The sequence below is a fragment of the Microcaecilia unicolor genome, chromosome 4 (assembly GCF_901765095.1).
Source record: "Microcaecilia unicolor chromosome 4, aMicUni1.1, whole genome shotgun sequence".
Classification (NCBI taxonomy): domain Eukaryota; kingdom Metazoa; phylum Chordata; class Amphibia; order Gymnophiona; family Siphonopidae; genus Microcaecilia; species Microcaecilia unicolor.
The window spans coordinates 239,851,399-239,875,320 of record NC_044034.1 but is presented as its reverse complement, the minus strand read 5'-3'; the positions used below and the strand labels follow the sequence as shown (position 1 = coordinate 239,875,320).

General features: G+C 43.9%; 1 protein-coding gene across 1 annotated transcript in view; it reads right to left on the bottom strand.

The window, feature by feature from the left end:
- DOCK9 (dedicator of cytokinesis 9) overlaps positions 1–23,922 on the bottom strand; it is a 719,745-nt gene that overhangs the window by 230,863 nt on the left and 464,960 nt on the right. Inside the window, 2 exon segments of the mRNA XM_030201354.1 lie at positions 14,543–14,659; positions 22,548–22,726. Of these exon segments, the coding sequence (XP_030057214.1) occupies positions 14,543–14,659; positions 22,548–22,726 (296 nt within the window).

The window sequence follows — 23,922 nt, the reverse complement described above, 5'->3', positions numbered from 1 at the left end:
ATCCCCAGTGAGGGAACTAATGAGTACTGTTCATACCCATAAGCTACAAATTCATCTGGCCAATTGCTAATGAATCTGTCCTCCAGGGGTTTGGATTTTTTTTTTATATGGAACATTACCTCTCAGTGGCCTCTAACCTGAAAAGCCCTAATCTGTTTTAATCTCTCCAACAGGAACCTGGTTCATCCCCCTTGATCATTTTTGTTGCCCTTCCACCTGCTATACCACTTATAAGATGGAGAGACCAGAACTGTACACTATACTAAAGGCCTGTGTAGTTATTGCTGTAAAATTGGGTTCTTATTCTGTTAAATTGATTATGTCAGTTATCTTACAATTGCAGCAGATTTACTTTGTTACATCCTAGATCTATTTGGTTCTAGCTTCTTAGATGGAATCCGCTATCAACTGTTTTATCGGTATTAGCTAGCTATAAATGAACTGTACTCTATTCCTTTCCGAACAAGGAGATGGAATTTTTTCCTTGTGAAAAATGGCTGTACATTAGCAATTACATTAATCAAGTAAACTTAGTTTATAATCTCTTCCTTACTGTAGTGAGAAAAATGGGACTGACCCCCCCCCCCCCCCCCCCAAACCCCAGTTAGAATCTGCTGGTACTTTCAAAGGATTTGGACTGACCACTTTCCAAGATGCGATGTTGGGTTTAATGGACCACTGGTCTAACTCGGTATAGTACTTTTATCATGTGTTATGCAGCCCCACTAGAATTAGAAATCTGCTCTTCATCACCTTAAGACTAGTCAGTGAGCTATCAGCTGTCTTCCCTCCCAGGTAGCCAGAGTCTTACAATAAAAACTGCTCAGCCACTCAGCCAGAGAATAAAGAAGTTTCTTCTCTACTGGCCCAATTATAAGGGGGTTAAGTTTATATTTAGGCCAATACAGTATGAGGTCAAGAGTACTTATGTAATTGGCAGCAGCACCAGCCACTTAAGTGCTTTTTTTTTCTTTTTTGTTAAGAATGCCTCAGGGATGAACTATTTGACCAGGCTTGGCCTTATAACGTGACTATCCCATTAAATGATCAATTGAAGAGTTAATTCATCTGTGGGACACAGATTGTCAAGTACTTCACAGCAATAACTAATAAAGCCAAAGTGCGTAAGCAGACAGTTGTTGTACCATGGTACACCAAAGAAGATAGAGAACAAAGGAAGGCTCTGCAAAGAATAGAACAGAAATGGTAAAAAGACAGGTCAGATAAGGCAACAAACACTATCAAATGTATATGTTGGATCATAGTAATTGGCAATACTATAGTTCTAGGATACAGACAGCACTTTTTCATCCTGCTGAATGGTTAATGGTCGTTCAAAATCATACCAACATTACATCACACCCTTGACTCAACAGAGCTTGTTTCTGTACATAAGCCAGTGCTGAACATTCATGCCAAAGAGATGGTTTAACCTGCAATGGATCTTGACCAGATTGTTAAGGTATCCTCCTTCAAGGGAATGAAGTAATAATGTGGGATGTTTTTGAACCAGTTACATTGCTGTGAATGATCCAAGCCACTTGACGTAGTTACAACAGCTCAAGAAAAACTTATGTGAGAGGCACTGCAGTTTTTTTCTCGCAAGCATAATAAATACTTCTTTAGCTATTAGCTCACTACCATTGGAGTTGAAACGCGCATCAGTCATTCTGATGCTTAAACCATTCCTAGCCAATACTGATGCAATCAGATTTCTATAAGATCATTGGAGCAGATCAATCATTATGAATTGCATAACTATGTTAAGGCATGAGGTCCTAGACTGTTGGCAGCATAGGTCTTGGCCAGTGGATAGCTGAGAAATGCTAATGGTTTCATTATTTGACACAGTCAGGCATAGCCTTAAGGTTCCTTCGTCTGCATACTTGCTTGTTTCGTGATGTGTTAGCTGCTTTTAACACAATTTGCTCAAAAGTGCTGTTGCACAGACTGGAACAGAATGGAATAGGTGATACAGCTTTTGAACAGTTTCAGTCATTTGCCTGGGCAACAGCAATAGATTCATAGAGGTGACTGTTTCAGATTGGAATCAGTTAGAATTGGGTATCCTGCAGGGTTCGTCCCTTTCTTCAACTTTTCAATATTTACATGGTTTTCCTGTGTAGAAAATCATAGTTGGGCATTCAGTTTAGGCTGCATGCAAATGACATTTTGTCATTTTCTCTTATGATTTTAGAAAGTTTGAAATGTCTACATGGGAATGCCTGAAGCCCAAGAAATAAGACAGGAGAGAGAGAATATATTGCACTAAATGAAAAAACAGATATAATAGGCATAACCCAGACCTGGTGGAAGAAGGATAACCAGTGGGACACTCATATCAGGGTACAAATTATATTGTTGTGATAGGGTGGATCGAATTGGTGGAGAGGTAGAATTGTATGTTAAGGAGGGCCTTGAATCAAATAGATTGAAAATTCTACAGGACATAAAACACATCTTGGAATCCCTATGGATTGCATTTCCATATGTAAAGGAGAAAAGGATAGTGATAGGAGTGTAATACTGATCACCTGGCCAGGATGAGAGATGTAGAAATGTTATCAGAAATTATGGAGGCTAACAAGCTGGCCAACACAATAATTATGGGTGATTTCAATTACCTTGATATTGACTGGGTAAATATAACATCAAGGCATGCTAGGGAGATAAAATTCCTTGACGAAATCAATGACTACTTTATGGAGCAGCTGGTAGAAGAGCCAACAAGAGGAGGAAAAATTCTAGACCTAGTCCTTTGTGGAGCGAATGATCTGGTGCAGGAAGTAATGTGCTGGGGTCGCTTGATAACAGTGATCATAATATGATTAGACTTGATATCGGCTCTGGAGTAAGTACACACAAGAAATCCAACACATTAGCATTTAACTTTCAAAAAGGAGACTGATAAAATGAGAAGCATGGTGAAAACAAAACTTAGAGGAGCACTTGTGAAGGTCAAAAATTTACAAAAGGCATGGATGCTGTTCAAAAGATACCATCCTGGAAGCCCAGCCCATATATTAAAAACAAGAGAAAGGAAGGCCAAATGTCAGCCGGCATGGTTAAAAAGTGAGGTGAAAGAAACTACTAGAGCTAAGAGAAAATCCTTCAGAAAATATAACGATCAGACTGAAAATAAGAAACAGTATAAAAAATGGCAAGTCAAATGAAAAGTACTGATAAGGAAGGCAAAGAGGGACTTGACAAAAAGATTGCATTGGAGGCAAACACACATAGTAAAAACTTTTTTAGGTATATTAGAAGCAAGAAGCCGGCAAAAGAATCAGTTGGACTGCTAGATGACTGAGGGGTAAAAGGGGCACTCAGGGAAGACAAAGCCATAGAGAAGAGATTAAATGAATTCTTTGCTTTGATCTTCATCAAGGAAGACCAGAAATGGAAGTCAAAGCTGATGAGTCAGAGAAACAATGAAATCTCCATAAACCTGGAAGATGTAATGGCACAATTTGATAAACTGAAGACTACCAAATAACCTAGACCGGATGGTGTTCATCCCAGAGTACTGTATATATATTACTGGGGATAAATATTTAAACTAGAAGAACAGATCCCAAAACTATATCACAAGAAACGTTCTTCCTTTAAAATATTTAATTTCTTTTATTACAATACATATATCACATAAAACCACTTATACTGTGAATGATCCAAGCCACTTGATGTAGTTACAACAGCTCAAGAAAAACTTATGTGAGAGGCACTGCAGTTTTTTTCTCGCAAGCATAATAAATACTTCTTTAGCTATTAGCTCACTACCATTGGAGTCCCAGAGTACTGACAGAATTGAAAATTGAACTTGCATAACTATTGTTAGCAATATGTAATTTATCTTTAAAATTAAGAATGGTACCAGAAGATTGGAGTGTGGCAAAATAAAGCTAATATATTTTTTAAAGGTTCTAGAGATGATCTGGGAAATTATAGACCATCAAGCTTGATGTCTATGCCGGGCAAAACGGTAGAGACTATTATAAAGAACAAAATTGCAGAGCATATTCAAAAGCATGGATTAATGAGAAAAAGCCAGCGTGGATTTAGTGAAGGGAAATCTTGCCTCACCAATGTATGACATTTATTTGAAGAGGTGAACAAACATGTGGATTGTCAGCCGATATTGTGTATCTGGATTTTCCAGAGGAAATTGAAGAGACATGGGATAGCAGGTAGTTTTCTATTGTGGATTACAAACTGATTGAAAGATAGAAAGTAGAGAGTAGGGCTAAATGGTCAGTATTTCTCAATGGAGAAGGGTAATGGGGTTCTCCAGGGGTGTGTGTTGGGACCGCTGCTTTTTAACATATTTATAAATTATCTAGAGATGGGAGTAACTAGTGAGGTAATTAAATTTGCTGATGACACAAGGTTATTCAAAGTTGTTTGAATAACTTTGCGTCATCAGCAAATTTAAGCTGTTAAACCACAAGAGGATTGTGAAAAATTACAAACGGACCTTATGAGATTGGGCATCCAAATGGCAGATGATGCTAAATGTGAGCAAGTGCAAAGTGATGCACGTGGAAAAGAGGAACCTGAACTATAGGTATGTGATGCAAGGTTCCACATTAGGAGTCACCGACCAGGAAAGGGATCTAGGTGTCATTGTTGATGATATGTTGAAACCCTCTGCTCAGTGTGTGGTGGCGGCTAAGAAAGCAAATAGGATGTTAGGTATTAGGAAAGGAATGGAAGACAAAAATGAGGACATTATAATGCCTTTGCATTGCTTCATGGTGTGATCGCACCTCGAATACTGTGGGCAATTCTGGTCACCGCATATCAAAAAAAAGATAGTGGGGACTTCCGTGTAGGAGCCATGCAGAGCAGATGGGCCTGAACGAACTCCGTGGAAACCCTCCTCATTGGAGACTGGTTAGACACCTTGACTACTTCGGGCTAAGAGCACTCTGGAACATATTCACCTTCCTGGTGCGGAAGTTAAGAGACAAAATGCCTAAACAGATCAGACCTAGAACTGGCCCAACAATTAAGGATCTCTATGCCGTATGGTCAAGTAGAGAAGTGCAGGATGGCGGTAAGGGATGTTCACCAGCTGGCTTTGCCGAGGTCAGCTGCCACAAGTTCTGCAAAGCTCCCTTCAGACCCTCTTGTAATGGAGGAGTGAATATTACTATAAAATTTACAGGAATTTCGGGAGGCACGTACTGCTATTACAGAGCAAGTTGTGGCTCGAATACAAAACCAGCATGGGGACTTAGCGCCTTGAGGTCATGGAGGCTACGTTTATGGATTTTGAATTAGAATGGGCAGGGGAAAAAAAAAGAAGGACACCAACTTAATTTTCAAAAAACTTTCAGGAATGTAAAGAGAATCAGGAAAACCAAACCACAATAGAAGATCTAATTTGAGGATCGTGGGGCTTCCTGAGGGCTTAGAAGGCAAGGACCCAGTGTCCTATGTACAAAAGCTTTTGCGAACTTGCTTCCCCTAAGACATTGCCAGTCCTTCATATGATGTGGAGAGAGTGCATAGAGAACATAGACCTAAACCAGAACGCTCTATACCACCGAGGGCTATCATTGAAAAACTTCTTCGGTTTCCTAAGGTAGATTTCATCCTACACCGAGCCCATAAGGAAAAATCCTGCTGCTTTTAAAATATGGAATTAAAAATATTCCCGGACTTAAGTCTCACCACTGTCAGTAAAAGAAAAGAAATGTGGCCATATAAGTAAGTGTTTCTGGAGAAGGGCGTCCTGGCTGGACTTTGGTATCCCGCCCAATTAGTTGTCACCTGTGAGGTCAAACGCCTCTTCTTAAACTCACTGGCAGAAGCAAAAAAAAAAAACGCTGAAAGCTCTTTCTAATGCCAGACAAGATGTGTCAGTGGTGAAATCTCTCAAGTAAACAGAGCCCACTCCAGGCACAGGTAAAACAATTATTGTTCCCTTCAGTGCTGCGTTGTGCGGTGGTGTTGGAACGAGGGGCAGTGGCTCCAGAGGCAATCTGTCTGAGGTGAGTGGCAACACCAGCATGGTGCAGCAAGATGTGCATGTGGCGGATTTGACTGAATTTTCTCCTAACCTTACATCACTAGAGGGGGTTAACACAGTAGATGAACACATGGATCATGATGTGAAGTCTGCAGCTGTTGAAATCGGCTCTGCACCTACCTAAAACATCTTGTTGCATATGTGAGTAGACCATTTTGAACTGTGCGGGACTTATTCTAATTAATTGGGCCTTGCCTGACTTTGGACAATAAATGTGATATGCCAAGGAAGGGGTTTCAGATGAATGGTAACACACTGACATTTTTTTATCACTTGCCTCTAGGTATGTGATGATTGATAGAGAAGACATTGAGGGGGTGGTGGGGGATTCTGTGTGTGTGGTTGGATGATGTGTTGAGGTTGAGTGGGGTGGGCAAGATGAAAAGGAGATATGGATGACTAGGAAAAAAGGGGGACGGCTGCTGTGGATGTTTTTCTGTACAGGATGTTGGTTTATGTTGGGGGGATAGGTAGTGTTGCTAACGAGGGGTATAGCTTTTTTTGGAGATAATTGGAATGGCAGGAGCTGTGGGTGACAGATGGGACATGGAGTGTAAGCATTTCAGGGATCTGGAATATGAGCTGGAAGCTTTAGGACTAACGCAGGGTGAGCTGGTAACGATGGCTAGAGCTGCTAAGGGCCTTTCTTTTAAGCCATGATTGGCTATAAGATTGCCATCTGGAATGTGGGTGGCATTAACTGCCCTATAAAACAAAAGCAAATTATTTAACATCTAACAGATTTAAAAATTGGCATTGCTTTATTACAAGAAACTAAACTGACTGACAATGAAGCAACTAAGTTAGCTACTGGAAGCTGGGGACAAGGCTTTTGTGGTTCTAAACACCGAGTGGTATTTCTATTTAAAAAGACCATTTCTTTTGTACTGTATAATTTGGGGAAGGATCCGGAGGCAGGTGGCTGTGGGTTACTGGGAGGATAGATGAAGCTTAATATTTATGCACCTATGAGCCAGAAGATGCAGTTTTTTTCAACTGTTTTTACAGCTGGTGTTGACGTCTTTTGTGGGTACTCATATCATTGGAGGGGATGTGAACTGCGGACTAGATCTATTGGATAGATCAGGAGTCGATCTGTTGGAAGGTAAAGATTTGAGAATAAGTTTACAAACTTGGAATCTTTTGGATGTTTGGAGAAACTCACACTGGGGTTCGGGACTATTCTTTGTACTTAGCCTGGTATGACTCTTCCTCTTGGCTTGACTGTTTTAGTCCAGCAGATCAAATAAATCAATGGATCAAATTTCACATTTCCCCAATTTACATCTTTGACCATGCCCCTAGTGTCTGGAGTGCCTGCTCTTGGATACAGTGGAGAAGGGTGTAAGTCACGGAGAGCAAACACTAGCCCAGTGATACCCAAATCTGATCCTGGAGGCACCCCAGCCCATCAGGTTTTCAGAATATCCACAATGAATATTCATTGTAATCTATGAGTTCCTTTATTTCAGTCCAGTCACTTATATATAAAGTAATTCCACCTTGTGACTGCTATTTATAATTACTTATAAGCACCGTCTGGCCCAACATCTTAGTAACATCAGATTATCCAAAGTGGACACACCGCTGGTAGAACATTGGTTATCCCAAAATCACCCTATTTCAGAATTGCGGTTTGTTGTTTTGATACAATTTGACAGTAATAGTACAGGCAATGTATTACAACGAATGATGAATAAGGAACAAAAAATAATATATGAATGGGGGATGGTCAGTCCTCGAGGACTCAATAAGGAAGTAGAGTAGGCGGGGTTGTGAGCTTGTACCGCGGATTGGCTTGTCATGTTCCTCCAGGGTTTAATAAACAGCGCATCCACCAGCGTGGTTATTCATACTGGCGCCATTTTTCCCAGGACTCCTGTAGGAGGTCGATCCTGTGTAAACTGCCAGTTAGAAGATATAAGGTGAGCAATTGTGAAAGGAGAGAAAACAAGTGAATAGATGTGAAGGGAATAGTTATTTAGGAAGGTACTGTATCTGCTTTTATCTCATTTTAGTTGAACCCTTAAAGATGCCGGAGGGCGAAATGCGTTGCAAGCGCTGGGTTTAGCGAATTTGAAAACAACATTGGGTGCAGTATGCCAGCCTATGGTTCATCTTGAGGGACTCCATAGTGGAAGCTAAGTAACGACTTAAGGAAGAACCGTGATACAGTTGATTAAGATTAACTGTTAAAAGAGTGGTCAGAGACTGCCATTGAAAGATTGGAGGACGTTTAAAGCTCTATACCACCATGAAGAGTGGATAGTTGTTACTATCAAGAATGAGTTTCAGATGATATTGGACTGTGTTGTTCACGAGTAGGATGATGTATATTAATACATCATTTGAGTCACTGGCCATATATTGTAGTATCATGTGTTAACCTTGAGTTCTGGAAAATTTATGAGACTTGAAGGAAGAGGAATGTATGAGGTTTGATAGTGAGAGAATGTGGATACATGATTATGGGAGGGAGGGATACCTGCGAACCAATGAGACAGGGGAGGTTTCTGTATGTGGGATGCATGGAAATCATATTTTAAGGGACTTCTTATTCAAAATGGAGCTCAGGAGAAGAAGCAGAGATCAGCACAAAGGGCCCAACTCTTAGCAGATATAGCGAATGATACATACCTGTAGCAGGTGTTCTCCGAGGACAGCAGGCTGATTGTTCTCACGACTGGGTTGACGTCCACGGCAGCCCCCAACAACCGGAAGAAAACTTCGCGGGCGGTCCCACACGCAGGGCATGCCCACCGCGCATGCGCGGCTGTCTTCCCGCCCGTGCGCGACCGTTCCCGCTCAGTTGAATGACAAGCAAAGGAATGAGTAAACGCAACTCCAAAGGGGAGGAGGGAGGGTAGGTGAGAACAATCAGCCTGCTGTCCTTGGAGAACACCTGCTACAGGTATGTATCATTCGCTTTCTCCGAGGACAAGCAGGCTGCTTGTTCTCACGACTGGGATATCCCTAGCTCTCAGGCTCACTCAAAACAAGAACCCAGGTCAATTTAACCTCGCAACGGCGAGGGCATAACAGAAATTGACCTACGAAGAACAACTAACTGAGAGTGCAGCCTGAACAGAACAAATCGGGTCCTGGAGGGTGGAGTTGGATTCAAACCCCAAACAGATTCTGCAGCACTAACTGCCCGAACCGACTGTCGCGTCGGGTATCCTGCTGGAGGCAGTAATGTGATGTGAATGTGTGGACAGATGACCACGTCGCAGCCTTGCAAATCTCTTCAATAGTGGCTGACTTCAAGTGGGCCACTGATGCTGCCATGGCTCTAACACTATGAGCCGTGACATGACCCTCAAGAGCCAGCCCAGCCTGGGCGTAAGTGAAGGAAATGCAATCTGCTAGCCAATTGGAGATGGTGCGTTTCCTGACAGCGACCCCTTTCCTATTGAGGTCGAAAGAAAAAATTGGGCGGACTGTCTGTGGGGCTGTGTCCGCTCCAGATAGAAGGCCAACGCTCGCTTGCAGTCCAATGTGTGCAACTGACGTTCAGCAGGGCGGGTATGTGGTCTGGGAAAGAATGTTGGCAAGACAATTGACTGGTTAAGATGGAACTCCGACACCACCTTTGGAAGAAACTTAGGGTGAGTGCGGAGTACTACTCAGTTATGATGAAATTTGGTATAAGGAGCATGAGCTACCAGGGCTTGAAGCTCACTGACTCTACGAGCTGAAGTAACTGCCACCAAGAAAATGACCTTCCAGGTCAAGTACTTCAGATGGCAGGAATTCAGTGGCTCAAAAGGAGCTTTCATCAGCTGGGTGAGGACGACGTTGAGATCCCATGACACTGCAGGAGGCTTGACAGGGGGTTTTGACAAAAGCAAGCCTCTCATGAATCGAACGACTAAAGGCTCTCCAGAGATGGCTTTACCCTCCACACGATAATGGTAAGCACTAATCGCACTAAGGTGCTTCCTTACGGAGTTGGTCTTGAGGCCAGACTCTGATAAGTGCAGAAGGTATTCAAGCAGGTTCTGTGCAGGGCAAGAACGAGGTTCTAGGGCCTTGCTCTCACACCAAACGACAAACCTCCTCCACTTAAAAAAGTAACTCTTTTTAGTGGAATCCTTTCTAGAGGCAAGCAAGACGCGGGAGACACCCTCTGACAGACCCAACGAAGCAAAAACTACGCCCTCAACATCCAGGCCGTGAGAGCCAGAGACTGAAGGTTGGGGTGCAGAAGCGCTCCGTCGTTCTGCGAAATGAGTGTCGGAAAACACTCCAATCTCCACGGTTCTTCTGAGGACAACTCCAGAAGTAGAGGGAACCAGATCTGACGGGGCCAAAAAGGCGCTATCAGAATCATGGTGCCGTGGTCTTGCTTGAGCTTCAGTAAGGTCTTCCCTACCAAAGGTATGGGAGGATAAGCATACAGGAGGCCGGTCCCCCAATGGAGGGGAAAGGCATCCGACGCCAGTCTGCCGTGTGCCTGTAGTCTGGAACAGAACAGAGGCAGCTTGTGGTTGGTCTGAGAGGCGAAAAGGTCCACCGAGGGAGTGCCCCACTCTCGGAAGATCTTGCGTACCACTCTGGAATGGAGAGACCACTCGTGCGGTTGCATGACTCTGCTCAGTCTGTCGGCCAGACTGTTGTTTACGCCTGCCAGGTATGTGGCTTGGAGAAGCATGCCGAACTGGCAAGCACAACGCCACATCCCGACGGCTTCCTGACACAGGGGGGCAAGATCCGGTGCCCCCCTTCTTGTTGATGTAATACATTGCAACCTGATTGTCTGTCCGAATTTGGATGATTTGGTAGGACATCCGATCTCTGAAGGCCTTCAGCGCGTTCCAGACCACTCGGAGCTCCAGGAGGTTGATCTGAAGACCTTGTTCCTGGAGGGACCACAGACCCTGGGGGTGTGGAGTCCATCGACATGAGCTCCCCACCCCAGGCGAGATGCATCCGTCGTCAGCACTTTCGTGGGCTGCGGAATTTGGAATGGACGTCCCAGGGTCAAATTGGTCCGAATCGTCCACCAGTGCAGCGAATTGCGGCAACTGATGGACAGACGGATGACATCCTCTAGATTCCTGGTAGCTTGACACCACTGGGAAGCTAGGGTCCATTGAGCAGGTCTCATGTGAAGGCGAGCCATGGGAGTCACATGAACAGTGGAGGCCATATGACCCAGGAGTCTCAATATCTGCCGAGCTGTGACCTGCTTAGACGCTCTGATTTGAGAGGCAAGGAATAGAAGGTTCTGCGCCCTTGCTTCGGGAAGGAAGGCCTGAGCAGTCTGAGAATTCAGCAGAGCTCCTATGAATTCCAGAGATTGGGCTGGCTGGAGATGGGACTTCGGGTAATTTATCACAAACCCCAGCAGCTCCAGAAGGTGGATAGTACACTGCATGGACCGAAGAGCTCCTGCCTCTGAGGTGCTCTTGACCAGCCAATCGTCGAGATACGGGAACACATGCACTCCCAGCTTGCGTAGATACGCCGCAACCACCACGAGACACTTCGTGAACACCCGTGGTGCAGAGGCGAGCCCAAAGGGCAGCACACAATACTGAAAGTGCCGTGTCCCCAGACGGAATCGGAGATACTGTCTGTGAGCTGGCAGTATCGGGATGTGAGTGTAAGCGTCCTTTAAATCCAGGGAACATAGCCAATCGTCTTTCTGAATCATCGGTAGAAGGGTGCCTAAGGAAAGCATCCTGAACTTCTCTTTGACCAGGTATTTGTTCAGGCCTCTCAGGTCTAGGATGGGGCGCATCCCCCGTTTTCTTTTCCACAAGGAAGTACCTGGAATAGAATCCCTGCCCTTCCTGCCCGGGTGGCACGGGCTCGACCGCATTGGCGCTGAGAAGGGCGGAGAGTTCCTCTGCAAGTACCTGCCTGTGGAGGGAGCTGAAGGATTGGGCTCCCGGTGGGCAATTTGGTGGAGTGGAGGCCAAATTCAGGGTGTATCCGCACCGCACTATTTGGAGAACCCACTGGTCGGAGGTTATCAGAGGCCACCTTTGGTGAAAAACTTTCAACCTCCCCCCCACCGGCAGGTCTTCCGGTACGGACACTTTGATGGTGGCTATGTTCCCATGGATCCAGTCAAAAGCCCGTCCCTGGCTTTTGCTGTGGAGGCGCAGGGGGCTGCTTAGGCGCACGCGGTTGACGGGAACAAGCGCCCTGGGACTGTCCCTGTGCTGAGGAGGCCTTCGGGCCGGCTGGGTGTACCTACGCTTGCTGTAGGTTTAGGGAGCAGCCTGCCGGGCCCAGGAAAAACGTCCACCTGCAGAGGTGGATGCTGAAGGCGCCCGGTGGGAGAGCTTGTCGAGAGCGGTTTCCCGCTGGTGCAGTTGGTCCACTAACTGCTCGAACTTCTTGCCAAAAATGTTATCCCCCCGGCAAGGGACATCCGCCAGTCGCTGCTGGGTGCGGTTGTCCAGGTCAGAGGCACGCAGCCAGGAGAGTCTGCGCATCACTATACCTTGGGCCGCAGCTCGAGATGCCACATCACAGGTGTCATCCCAGTTGAAGGCCCCCTCACGCCCCTCCCACCGAGTTCCAGATTCCCCCTCCCTCCGATTTCAACACCCCCCCTCGGCGTTACTGACCCTTGACCCCCGTGCCGCGACCCTGTGGACCCCCCCCCCCCCTTCCCGCAGAAAACCCTCTCCCTTCTCTGTCACGTACCTGTGCTGATGACAGCCACATTTCTCTTCTTCTCTGCGCCGGCGATTGATGTTGCTTGGGTGGTGGTTAGGTCCGTTATGCATCTGAGCGATGCGATTTGACGTCATGACGATCGGGCGCTAGCAAGGTAATCCCCCACCCTCCCTCCTTCTCTCCCTCCCACTGTGAGTTGGTGAGTGTGAGTGCTCCACCCTCGACGTCATCACGTTGTAACGCGAGGGCGGGGCACACACTCATGGGCAAAAGCGATCTACACAACTACAGAAGTTCCGGCTTCATTAGAACGTTGGAGGTGCGTTTTATATAGAGAGTGAGTTTATTTTCTTTGCTATTTGCAGCTTGTGTCTTGAGAATCTCTATATTTTAGCAAATGTTTTATCTACTTTAAAGCCCATAGTGGGGTGCATATAATAAAACACAGAAATCTAAGGCACATGTGAAAACAATACTGAGCAAGCATATAAGCATAACAAAACAAAAAAAAATAAAGAAAATCGATCTCCCTATCTACCAATATGAGCCCAGGGATTCGCCTACTTGCATGTCATCTCACATCAGCTCTGATTAAAATTTTGGTTTAAAACACAATACTTTGTGCTTCTCCAAAAAAGGGGGGGGGGGGGGGGGGGGGGAACACTTGTGGCTTCCTGATGACTTTCTAATGTTAAAGCATTCCATAATATGGGATCTCTAAATGAAAAGACCTATTGCAGGTTTCAGTAGTTTAAATAGCAGACAGTGTCCACCTGTATTAAGGCAGTTGGACATGGTGAGCATTGTTTCAGCTATGGTAAGTTTTAAAAGCAAGAAACCTGGATAAAATACAAATTTTGAAATCATCTTAAGGGTGAGCAAAGCAGGAAACAGCCATAATCTTTGCATGTCCTTAGTATTTACATCTCTCCAATAGGAAAATTCCCTGCATGTGCTGTGCCAAGCCTGTTAGAAAACATTCAAACCACCTTACTTTTCAACTGAACTAAATTGGAGTATCATGGTTCTGTTATGGGTTTTTTTTTTTTTAATTAGTTTATATCAGTGAGTTACAAGGGCTACTGCTTCTGCTGCTATGTTCACCTTGAGTATTGCGTTCCGTTTTGGTCGCCGTATCTCAAAAAAGCAGAATTAGAAAAGTTTCAAAGAGCGACCAAAATGATAAAACTCCTCTCATATGAGGAAAGGCGAAAGAGGTAAGGGCTGTTCAGCTTGGAAAAGAGACGTATGAGGGGGGGATATGATTGAGGTTACAAAATCCTGAGTGTTGTAGAATGAGTAGAAGTAAATCAAATATTTCTTGTTCCAAAGGTACAAAAACTAGGGGACACTCAAGGAAGTTACATGGACATAATTGTAAAACAAATAGGAGGAAATATTTTTTCACTCAATGAATAGTTAAGCTTTGGAACTGTGCCGGAGGATGTAGTAAAAGCTGTTAGCAAATCTGGGTTTAAAAAAGATTTGGACATGTTCCTGGAGGAAAAGTCCATAGTCTGCTATTGAGACAGACATGGGGAAGCAACTTTTATACTAGTTGGTAATAAAAAGCACATTATGAGACTGATCTTATTTATGTAAAAACTTGACCTTTGCCAGGTTATGAAACCTGTTACTTACAAAAAAAAAAAACGATGTAGCACATGAGCTCTTCTGATCTGACAGGCCTCTTCAGATACACAGCATTTTTAATTGACCCTTTGAAAGGAATTACAATTTACAAAAATTTCAATATCCCCTAGGACCAATATAACTAATGCATCACACTACTTCTAAAAGCTAAAAAAAAATATTACAAATAATTACAAAGTTAAAAAGTGGAAGAAAATTCTGATGAAAACCATCACTTACATTACTTGACTGATTCACTGGAAAGGGTGAAACATCTTTCACATTGATCCGTTGTACATTTTCTATAAGTAGCCCAAACAATGGAAGATACAAAGTGGCTATCCTTGCTTCCTGACTCTAAAAAGGAGAGAGACATTTTGTCAACAGAAAATTCTGCAGATGCTTCTGATTTTAAGTCATCATTCTACCAAAATCTATAAAACAGATTTTATTTTTTTGGCTTCTCGACAAATTCTGTTCATGCAAACACTCCTATATAAATTAGGAGACTGTGCAAAAGTGTCTTACAGTACTAAAACTTTGGTCTAAGTTGCAGTACTAGATGAGAAATAAACTGCACATCAGCATAATTTTTTTCTTTTATAATATATAAAAGGAGTGTATGATTGATGGGAGAGAGACTATCAGTCATGGTCTAGCACAGTGGTTTCCAAATCTGCTTCTGGAGGCACCCCAGCCAGTCAGGTTTTCAGGATATCCACAATGAATATTCATTTTGCAACTATGACAAGGGTGAAATTATCTTGCAAATAGTCTCATATATATCAATAATGATGTTGATCCTCTCTTGTGGATAGAGTTAGGCGATCCATACTCCGAAAGATAACAGTAATTTATGTTATGTGAAACTGTCTGATGTCAATGTTAACCCCCGTTTTTAAATGTTGTTGTGAATATTCATAAGAGATTTGCATGCACTGTCTCCACTGGTGAGAATTCAAGCCTTGTTTTGGAAATACTTCGGAAGGAACAGATTAAATATCACTGGATTTTCCCCCTCTCGGTTTTCCACTTCAGGGAGCTTTACACAGAGTCAAGAGGCCAGATGAAGTTTGGAAGTTGCTGCAGGAGGAAGGATTGGCAAAAACCTCTTCACATGGGCCTAACATGGCCTCCTCAGCAGCTGCTCCAAATGCTAAACGCTGGGCTAGGGTGCCCAGTAAAGGAAAACGCCTCCAGTGCCACACAGACCATGACAAGTCTTGAGATTCTATGACTGGTGACTTGGATTTTTTTTCCTTGTTCTGCAGGACTACTACAGGACTTGGTTTTCTCATTACTTGACTAGCTTGCTCCTCAGTTCTCTGTACATGGAGAGGGGAGTACTGACCCTTCAGTTCTTGCTGTTGGTTTAAAAATCAGTGGATGGGTATTACAACTTCTGAGTTGCTTATTATATTGCTTAGGAGAATTTTGTTATCTAAGTTAAGAGAGTTCTTTTGCAGTTAATTCGCTGTGTAAAGTTGCAAGTGTTGGGTGTGTGAGATGTGTGTTGGATTATTTTTGCGGGGGGGGGGGGGGGGGGGGGGGGGGGGGGGGGAGAAGAATAGATCATGCGGGGTGGGGCGGCTTCTCTCTCCTTAGGGTATTCCCTGTTGGTCCTCCTCGTTTCCAGCTTGAATAGGGGGAGGGATCCAGGAGATTATGGGGGTTTTGGTAGTGGGAAGGGGGTGCTCGATGTTCTCTCTTGTCTGTATGGGTTGGGTTGTTCTTGTTTTGTGCTGACATGTATTTTTTGCTTTGTCCTGGGGGAGGGGGGATATGGTTTTTGATTTTGACCTTGGAGTTCTAGTGGATTGGGATGCTATTGCTGCTTTTTACATCTTTACTATGCCATCTGCTGTGAACATAGTTACTTCAAATGTGAATGGCCTCAACTCACCCAGAAAGCTTTTATTATTGTTTCAACTTTTGCTGTGTAAGAAGGCACAGGTGCTCTTTCTACAGGAGACTCACCTTCAAAGATCTCTCAAATATTTGTTAAACCATAGAGCACACTCCCATATATTGTTTGCGTCAGATATTTCTGATGCCAAAAAGCAGGGGGTGGCTATTCTGTTTCACCGAGACCTGAAAATACAGGTCCAGAAGGCAAAAAGAGATCCCCAGGGGCAATGCTTATTGGCTCAGGTACAGAGGTGGGTTTGAACCTGGCCAATATTTATGCTGCAAATGTTGGACAGATTGAATTTTTGGCAGAAGTTAAACTTCAACTTGGTGGTTTTATTCAGGGGATTTTAATGCATGCCTTAAACCCTACCATGGATGCCTCAGGTACTCGTTCTATGGCTGACAAACCTTTTAATCTTTTTGTGCATGAGATGGGATTATTTGATGCTTGGAGAGAGATCAATGGCACTCAGAGAGATTATACCTATTTTTCTTCCCCCATGGGCAATATTCCCTTATTGACTATTGGGCTTATTTTTGAAAGAGGACACCCATCTTTCGACACAAATTGGAAGATGGGCATCCTTCTCACAGAGTCGCCCAAATCGGTATAATCGAAAGCCGATTTTGGATGTCCCAAACTGTTTTCTGTCGCAGGGACGGCCAAAGTTCAAGGGGTGTGTCAGAGGCGTAGCAAAGGCGGGGCTTGGGCGTGCTTAACACTTGGACGTCCTTGACCCATAACCGAAAGAAACAAGGACGCCCCTGACGAACAAGTGGACGACTTTACCTGGTCCTGTTTTTCTTACGACCAAGGCACAAAATGTTGCCCGAAATGACCTGATGACCAACGGAAAGAATCGGGGATGACCTCCCCTTACTCCCCCAGTGGTCACTAACCCCCTCCCACCCTAAAAAAATATCGTTCAAAATATTGATTGCCAGCCTCTATGCCAGCCTCAGATGTCATACTCAGGTCCACGATAGCAGTATGCAGGTCCCTGGAGCAGTTTTAGTGGGTGCAGTGCACTTCAGGCAGGCAGACCCAGGCCCTTACCCCCCCCCCCCCCACCTGTTACGTTTGTGGAGGAAACAGCGAGCCCTCCAAAACCCACCACAAACCCACTGTACCCACATGTAGGTATCCCCTTCACCCGTAAGGGCTATGGTAGTGGTATGGGGAGTGGGTTTGGGGGGGGGGGGGTTGGGGGGCTCAGCACACAAGGTAAGCTATGTACCTGGGAACAATTTATGAAGTCCACTGCAGTGCCCCCTAGGGTGCCCGGTTGGTGTCCTGGCATGTCAGGGGGACCAGTGCACTACAAATGTTGGCTCCTCCCACGACCAAATGGCTTGCATTTGGTCATTTCTGAGATAGACGTCCTTGGTTTCGATTATCGACGAAAATCAGAAGCAACCAAGTCTAGGGACGACCAAATCTAGGGGCAATCAAATTTAAGAATTTGGACGTCCCTGACGGTATTTTCAAAATGAAAGATGGACGTCCATCTTGTTTCAAAAATACGGATTTCCCCGCCCGTGGATCGGGACGCTTTGTGAGGACGTCCATATCAAAACATGGACATCCCTTTCGAGAATGCCCCTCTATGTGTTGCTGGATGTAGTTTTTCAGGGTCAAACTGCTTCTATAGGGATGTAATTTTTTTGATCATGCCCCTTGCCAGGTTGAGTTATTAGATATTTGTACTGAGTCTCTGGACCATTTCTTGATTCTTAACATCACCCTCCTTAAAAATGAATCTGTAGTACGGGAATATTTATCTCACAAATTTGCACTCAGGTCCTTCACTTTCTATGGTTTGGAAGGCTTTGGAGGGGGTTCTTTTTGAAATATGCTGCTTTGAATAAACAAAAACATAACTCTCTTAAAGAATTTTTTCTTACTTGTATATCTCAATTGGAATCTAATCATAAGTTGTATGACTCCCGCAAGATATTGGGTGAACTCTGTGCAGCTCGGCTCTCTCTCGAGCTTGTACCAGGAGGATGCACAGTTCACTTTGGACAGGGTGAAGTAACGCCATTATGAATGCTCTGGTAAGGAGAGTTCTATTTTGGCTTGTAAGCTCCAAAGGGCATGGGCAGATAGGATGATTGGGAAAATTGGGGATAATAGAGGCCATTTATTGTATAAATCCTCCCTAATTAGGGATCATTTCTGTGAATTTTTGGAAGGACTCATCCATTCTGCCTTGCTTTTCGGAGTAGAGACCTGCACAGGAATGGGGTTCGTGGGAATCCTGCGAGGATGGAAGCAGTTCCTGTGGGATTCCCACGGAAGTGTATGCTGCACTTGCGCCAGCCTCTCACCTACCGAGTAGCAAGTTCTTTGAGTGTAGTCTCCTCTTCCTCCTCCTTGCTTTAACAGCATAGATGTGGAAAGTCTCCATTAAGGAGTTGGTAGAGATACAAATGGTGACAAAATTCAAAAAGGCACGGGATGAACACAGAGGATCTCTAATTAGAAAATGGAAGTTATAAAAAAAACCTAACCTTATATGGCTGCATGTGTGTGGATGTGTCAAGTGATGCTTAGATGGCGACTCCAGCTTTGATGAACTGGGGCCAATACCAGGGAGACTTGTATGGTCTATGTCTCACATATGACAATCTGGTTTAGGATGGGCTGGAAAGGGCTTAAATAGCAACTTTAGTGGCTGGAACATGAGGATAGTGCTGGACAGACTTTTACGGTCTGTGTCCCGCAAATGAGATGATGAATAGGCTGGAGTGAGCTTTGAGGGCAACTCCAGCAGTTGAAACATAAGGATAGGGCCAGGCAGACTTCTGTGGTCTACGTCCCAGAAACGCCACAGAAAGACCAAAGTCAAGTATATAATATCATGCTCATTGTTGAATTAAACATGAATAATGAGTGTGACTATTAGGCAGACTGGATGGACCGTTCCAGTTTTTATCTGCTGTCACTTACTATGTTACTCTTAATCCTCTCTGCTCCTGAGCTGATGCGCAGACCTCAACTCTGACATAGGCACGGGCATCAGATGTCACCTGACATGTGCATGTGTCAACCTCTTAGCACACAGTGCCAGTGAATCAGAGAAAAATCTTACATGTGTGCGCCAAAGTGTTCCAAGTTCCAACTTCCGTTCCTTCCTTGCCTGCAGCTCAAACCCGAGAGAGAGAGAGAAAGTAGAATGGAATTTTTTTTTCATGTACCATTAAATTTTTGTGGGCCTGGGTAGGGACAGGTTAAAATCTTGTGGGGATGGGTTAAATTTCTGCGGGGATGGGTGGGGACGGGTAAGATTTCTGTCCCCATCAAATATCTATTTCAGAGGCACAGTGGGAGAAATTGGAAGTGGTAGTTTCCCCTGAGGAAGTTTTGAAGGTTATATGAACTCCTTTTGGAATTCTACAAAAAACATTCACAGCTGAGCTTTCCCCTTTGTTAGCAGAAGTTGTGAATGATGTGAGAGACAGGGCTCGGATGCCTTCCTCCACATTAGAGGCTTGGATTTCTGTTCTTTTAAAAGGAAAGCTAAAACGATTGTCAATCATACCGTCCTATTTCGGTGTTAAATGCGGATGTCAGGCTTTCGGCTAAGGTTTTGGCTGCGCGGTTGGGCTCTGTGCTGCCCACTTTGATACATCCTGATCAGGTTGGATTTGTTTCTAAGAGGCAGGTCACTGATAATATTCGTAAAATTATTAACTTAATTGCATTTCATCATGGGCTGGTCGGCAATCTTTTATTTGGGAATAGAAGCTGAGAAAGCATTTGACAGGGTCCACTGGGGCTTTTTAAACCATGTTTTGGTAACTATGGTTATTGGTCCTGTGTTTAGGACTTGGATATTAGAGCTTCATTCCAAACCAGTTGCTTGTGTTCACTTCAGTGGTGGTAAATCAGTTATGTTTTCCCTCACCAAAGGTACAAGGCAGGGCTGTCTTATCTCCCCTACTCTTTGCCCTGGTGATGGAATCACTTGCATCAGCCGTATGAGCCAATCCTGATATCCGGAGGGGGGGGGGGGGGTTCGATGGGTGGCACTGAGCATAAAATTAGTTTGTTTGCTGATGTTTTGTTGTCTTTAACAGCCCCCATTACTACTTTGCCTAATTTGATATCCGTACTGCAGGCCCATTCCTGGGTCTTGAGATTTAAGGTGAATATGAGTAAAACTGAGGCTCTTAACCTGATTATAGATGGTCCCACTTTATTACAAATACAGCAATCCTTCCCATTTCGGTGGGTTAAGGAGGAGCTGCGAAACCTTGGTGTATGGTTGAAACCTGATTACTCTCAATTGTATGCTGCTATTTTGGATATTAAAGCTGATTTAGATTGTTTGAAACATCAGAACTTGTCTTGGTTTGATCGCCACTATTAAGATGAATATGCTACCCAAATTGTTCTTTCTTCGTTTCAGAGGGTACTAAAGTTTACTTGGGGAGGTAAGAAGCCCAGGCTTTCCAGTCGAGTTCTTTTTCGAGATCCTGCCAGTGGAGGATTGGGGGTTCCTGACTTATGGAATTACTACAGAGCAGCTCAAGGGCGTTCAGCAATTGAATGTTTCCAAAATAACCCTTCTAAATTGTGGGTGCAACTTGAGCAAGGTCAGGTGGGGCCAGTAGACATAAGTCTTTACAGGCCGGTATTTCCCCTACAATCTTGCATACTTTTCAAATCTGGAATTCCCTGAGTCATGCGATGGATTTTCAGTTCTCTTGCTACACTCCCATCTGCCATAATCCTGAATTCCCACCAGGATTGGTTCCCTCAGATTGTGGGAGCAAAAGGGATTAGCCAGTTGGGGTCAACTCTATGATGAAGATGCCTTGATCTCTCTTCAAACTCTGTCTCATGATTTTGCTTTACCCCAATCTCATCATTATGCTTATGTTCAGATGGCTCATTTATTGATAAGCATTTTAAGCCTTGGTTGATGGGTGACTACAGCTTCTTGAAGGACACCTCTGAGGACTTTAGATCCATAAAACGTTTGGTGAGTACGCTGTATGGTTATTTGAAGAATCTTCGGGTCCCTGAAAAGAGGAATAGACTTCAGTAGGAACATGAAATGGGTGTTACATACATGCCGGAGGGCTGGGACACCATTGAAAATCTCTGGCAAACATAGCTACTGCTTCCAATATCCATGAGAATGTCAAGATTGTTTATCGCTGGTATCTTACCCCAGATAATCTCCACTGTTGGTTTCCTCAGACTTCTGCATTATGTTGGAGAGTTTGTGGCGCTCAGGGTACTATGGGTCACATTTGGTGGTCCTGCCCGAAAGCCACTGTATTTTGGAAATCCATCCACTTTCAGATCTTGTGGATAAACTGGTTTGAGAGTTCACTGGGACATTCCTGTTGAATAGAGCGATCCCAAGACTTTGGAAATATCAGACTTTGTTGGTGCGCCAATTGATACATCTGGCTAAGCTTACCTTAGCGGCTGCTTGGAAGACACCAGGAGTCCCACCTTTAGCTAAGTGGAGCTTTCAACTTTACTTTATATATAAACTGGAGAAGCTAACTGCTATTAGGTAAAATTCTTTTAAGACTTGGGAAAAGATCTGGGGATCCGTGCATAATTTTGTGGGTGAGCGAGACCTGGCTTGGCTTTTTCTGTGCAATCACCTTTTTTGGGCTCTGGGGTCTGAGTTCTTCTTTACCTAGTTTTCTCCTTTTGCCCCCTTTGGTTCGATTTTTTTCTTTAGTATTGTTATATAATAAAAACTATACATATTAGAGGTTTCCTTAGATCTCAGAACAAGTTGTATTTTTACTTGAGCAGATTGACCTCATTAAAAAAAGAGCTCCATCATATTTCATTAAGCCCAGTCACTGTAGTAACAGTGCTCAGCTGGATGCCATGCACCAGGGCTCCTTCCAGATCCCTGGAATCACAGACCTTAAATGTGACCGATAGGTGATGCACTGAAGGGTGACTGGGACTCCCTCCCCTCATTAGACTGTGAATGCTCCCTGTGCAGCACCCTTGGTTTCAAATTTGTTTGTTTACAGATTATTTATCACAGTATGTAGCTCTCTGTTGGATATGCAATCAAAAACAACCACATCTCATATAAAACAGAAAATCATCCCATCCCATTTACCCATATCCACAAGTTTTAAATCACTTATTGAAGTCTGACAAAACAGTCTATCAGAAGGACAATCCAGCATAGAGGAGCCCCTAAAGAAAAAAAAAAGTTGTTGTCTCAGTAATGCACTAATTTATTTCCTGGAAATCAAACCCCAGGCCTCACTATTACAGCACAGCCACTGAGCTCATAATAGTTCATATCTGTTATTTCCTGTATCCTGGTAGTAAACTTACTCTTGAAGAATATCTGTCATCAAATGAGTGCTTGATCATCAGATTCTTGAGAACACTAATTGCAATCTGGCGGGCATCTCTGAATTCTTGTAAAGCATTCCCCACTTCCCTCAGGAGCAAGCCGACCACAAAATGGTTCTTGCAAAACTCATCCGTTAATGAGAAGTCAAGCTGAAGATCTGAAAACAAAATGCACAAGCTACTTAATGTATCAATTAAATGACCATTTAAATTACATCTCAGACTGTGGGAAAACAACACACCATGTGGGGCAACATGCAAAGACATGCCTGCCACAAGGATAAGCAGGTATTTTATATTTATCCTGGTATTCACCAGCTCTGTTTACGTGAGACCCCTGAATATCTAAGTGAGGACTGCTAGGTGTGTGGCTCTCATTCAGGGGATACAGTTATCCAGATAGAGGCTGAATAACTTCTGACTCCAGTTCCTCATCTTACATGGATACATTTTGGCTGCATTTGAGCTGCCAGTCAAAATGTATGAGTTAGGTGACATAGAATTTTAAAATAAAACCCACTTATGCAGTTAGCACTTAATGCTAAACACAAAGTGCTTTTGAACGATAGACGTATATAAAATAATGAGTGGAGTGGAACAGGTGGATGTGAAGCGTCTGTTCACGCTTTCCAAAAATACTAGGACTAGGGGGCATGCGATAAAACTACAGTGTAGTAAATTTAAAACAAATCGGAGAAAATTTTTCTTCACCCAACATATAATTAAACTCTGGAATTCGTTGCCGGAGAAAGTGGTGAAGGCGGTTAGCTTAGCAGATTTTAAAAAGGGGTTACACGGTTTCCTAAAGGACAAGTCCATAAACCGCTACTAAATGGACTTGGGAAAAATCCACAATTCCAGTAATAACATGTATAGAATGTTTGTACGTTTGGGAAGCTTGCCAGGTGCCCTTGGCCTGGATTGGCCGCTGTAGTGGACAGGATGCTGGGCTCGATGGACCTTCCCAGTATGGCATTACTTATGTACTTATGAATATTGACAAACTCATACAAATAAATCAAAAGCCTATTATATTTGTACATAACCCAATCTGAATTGTTAGAGGCTTCATAGTTTTGTTTTATTACAGACTAGTAAAAAAGCCCCGTTTCTGATGCAAATGAAACGGGGGGCTAGCAAGGTTTTCTTCAGAGTGTGCATGTGGGAGTGTCCCTGTCCTCTGCCCTCTCTCCCTCCCCCTCCCCCCTCCGAGTCCAGTCCTTCAGTGTTGTTTCCTGCTGTGCTGTGTTTGTGTTACAGAGAGAGTGAGGGCATCTCTCTCCTCCCCCCTCTGAGTCCTTCAGTTACAGAGAGAGGGATTTCGTGCTGTGCTGTTTTCCTTCACTCATGGGGA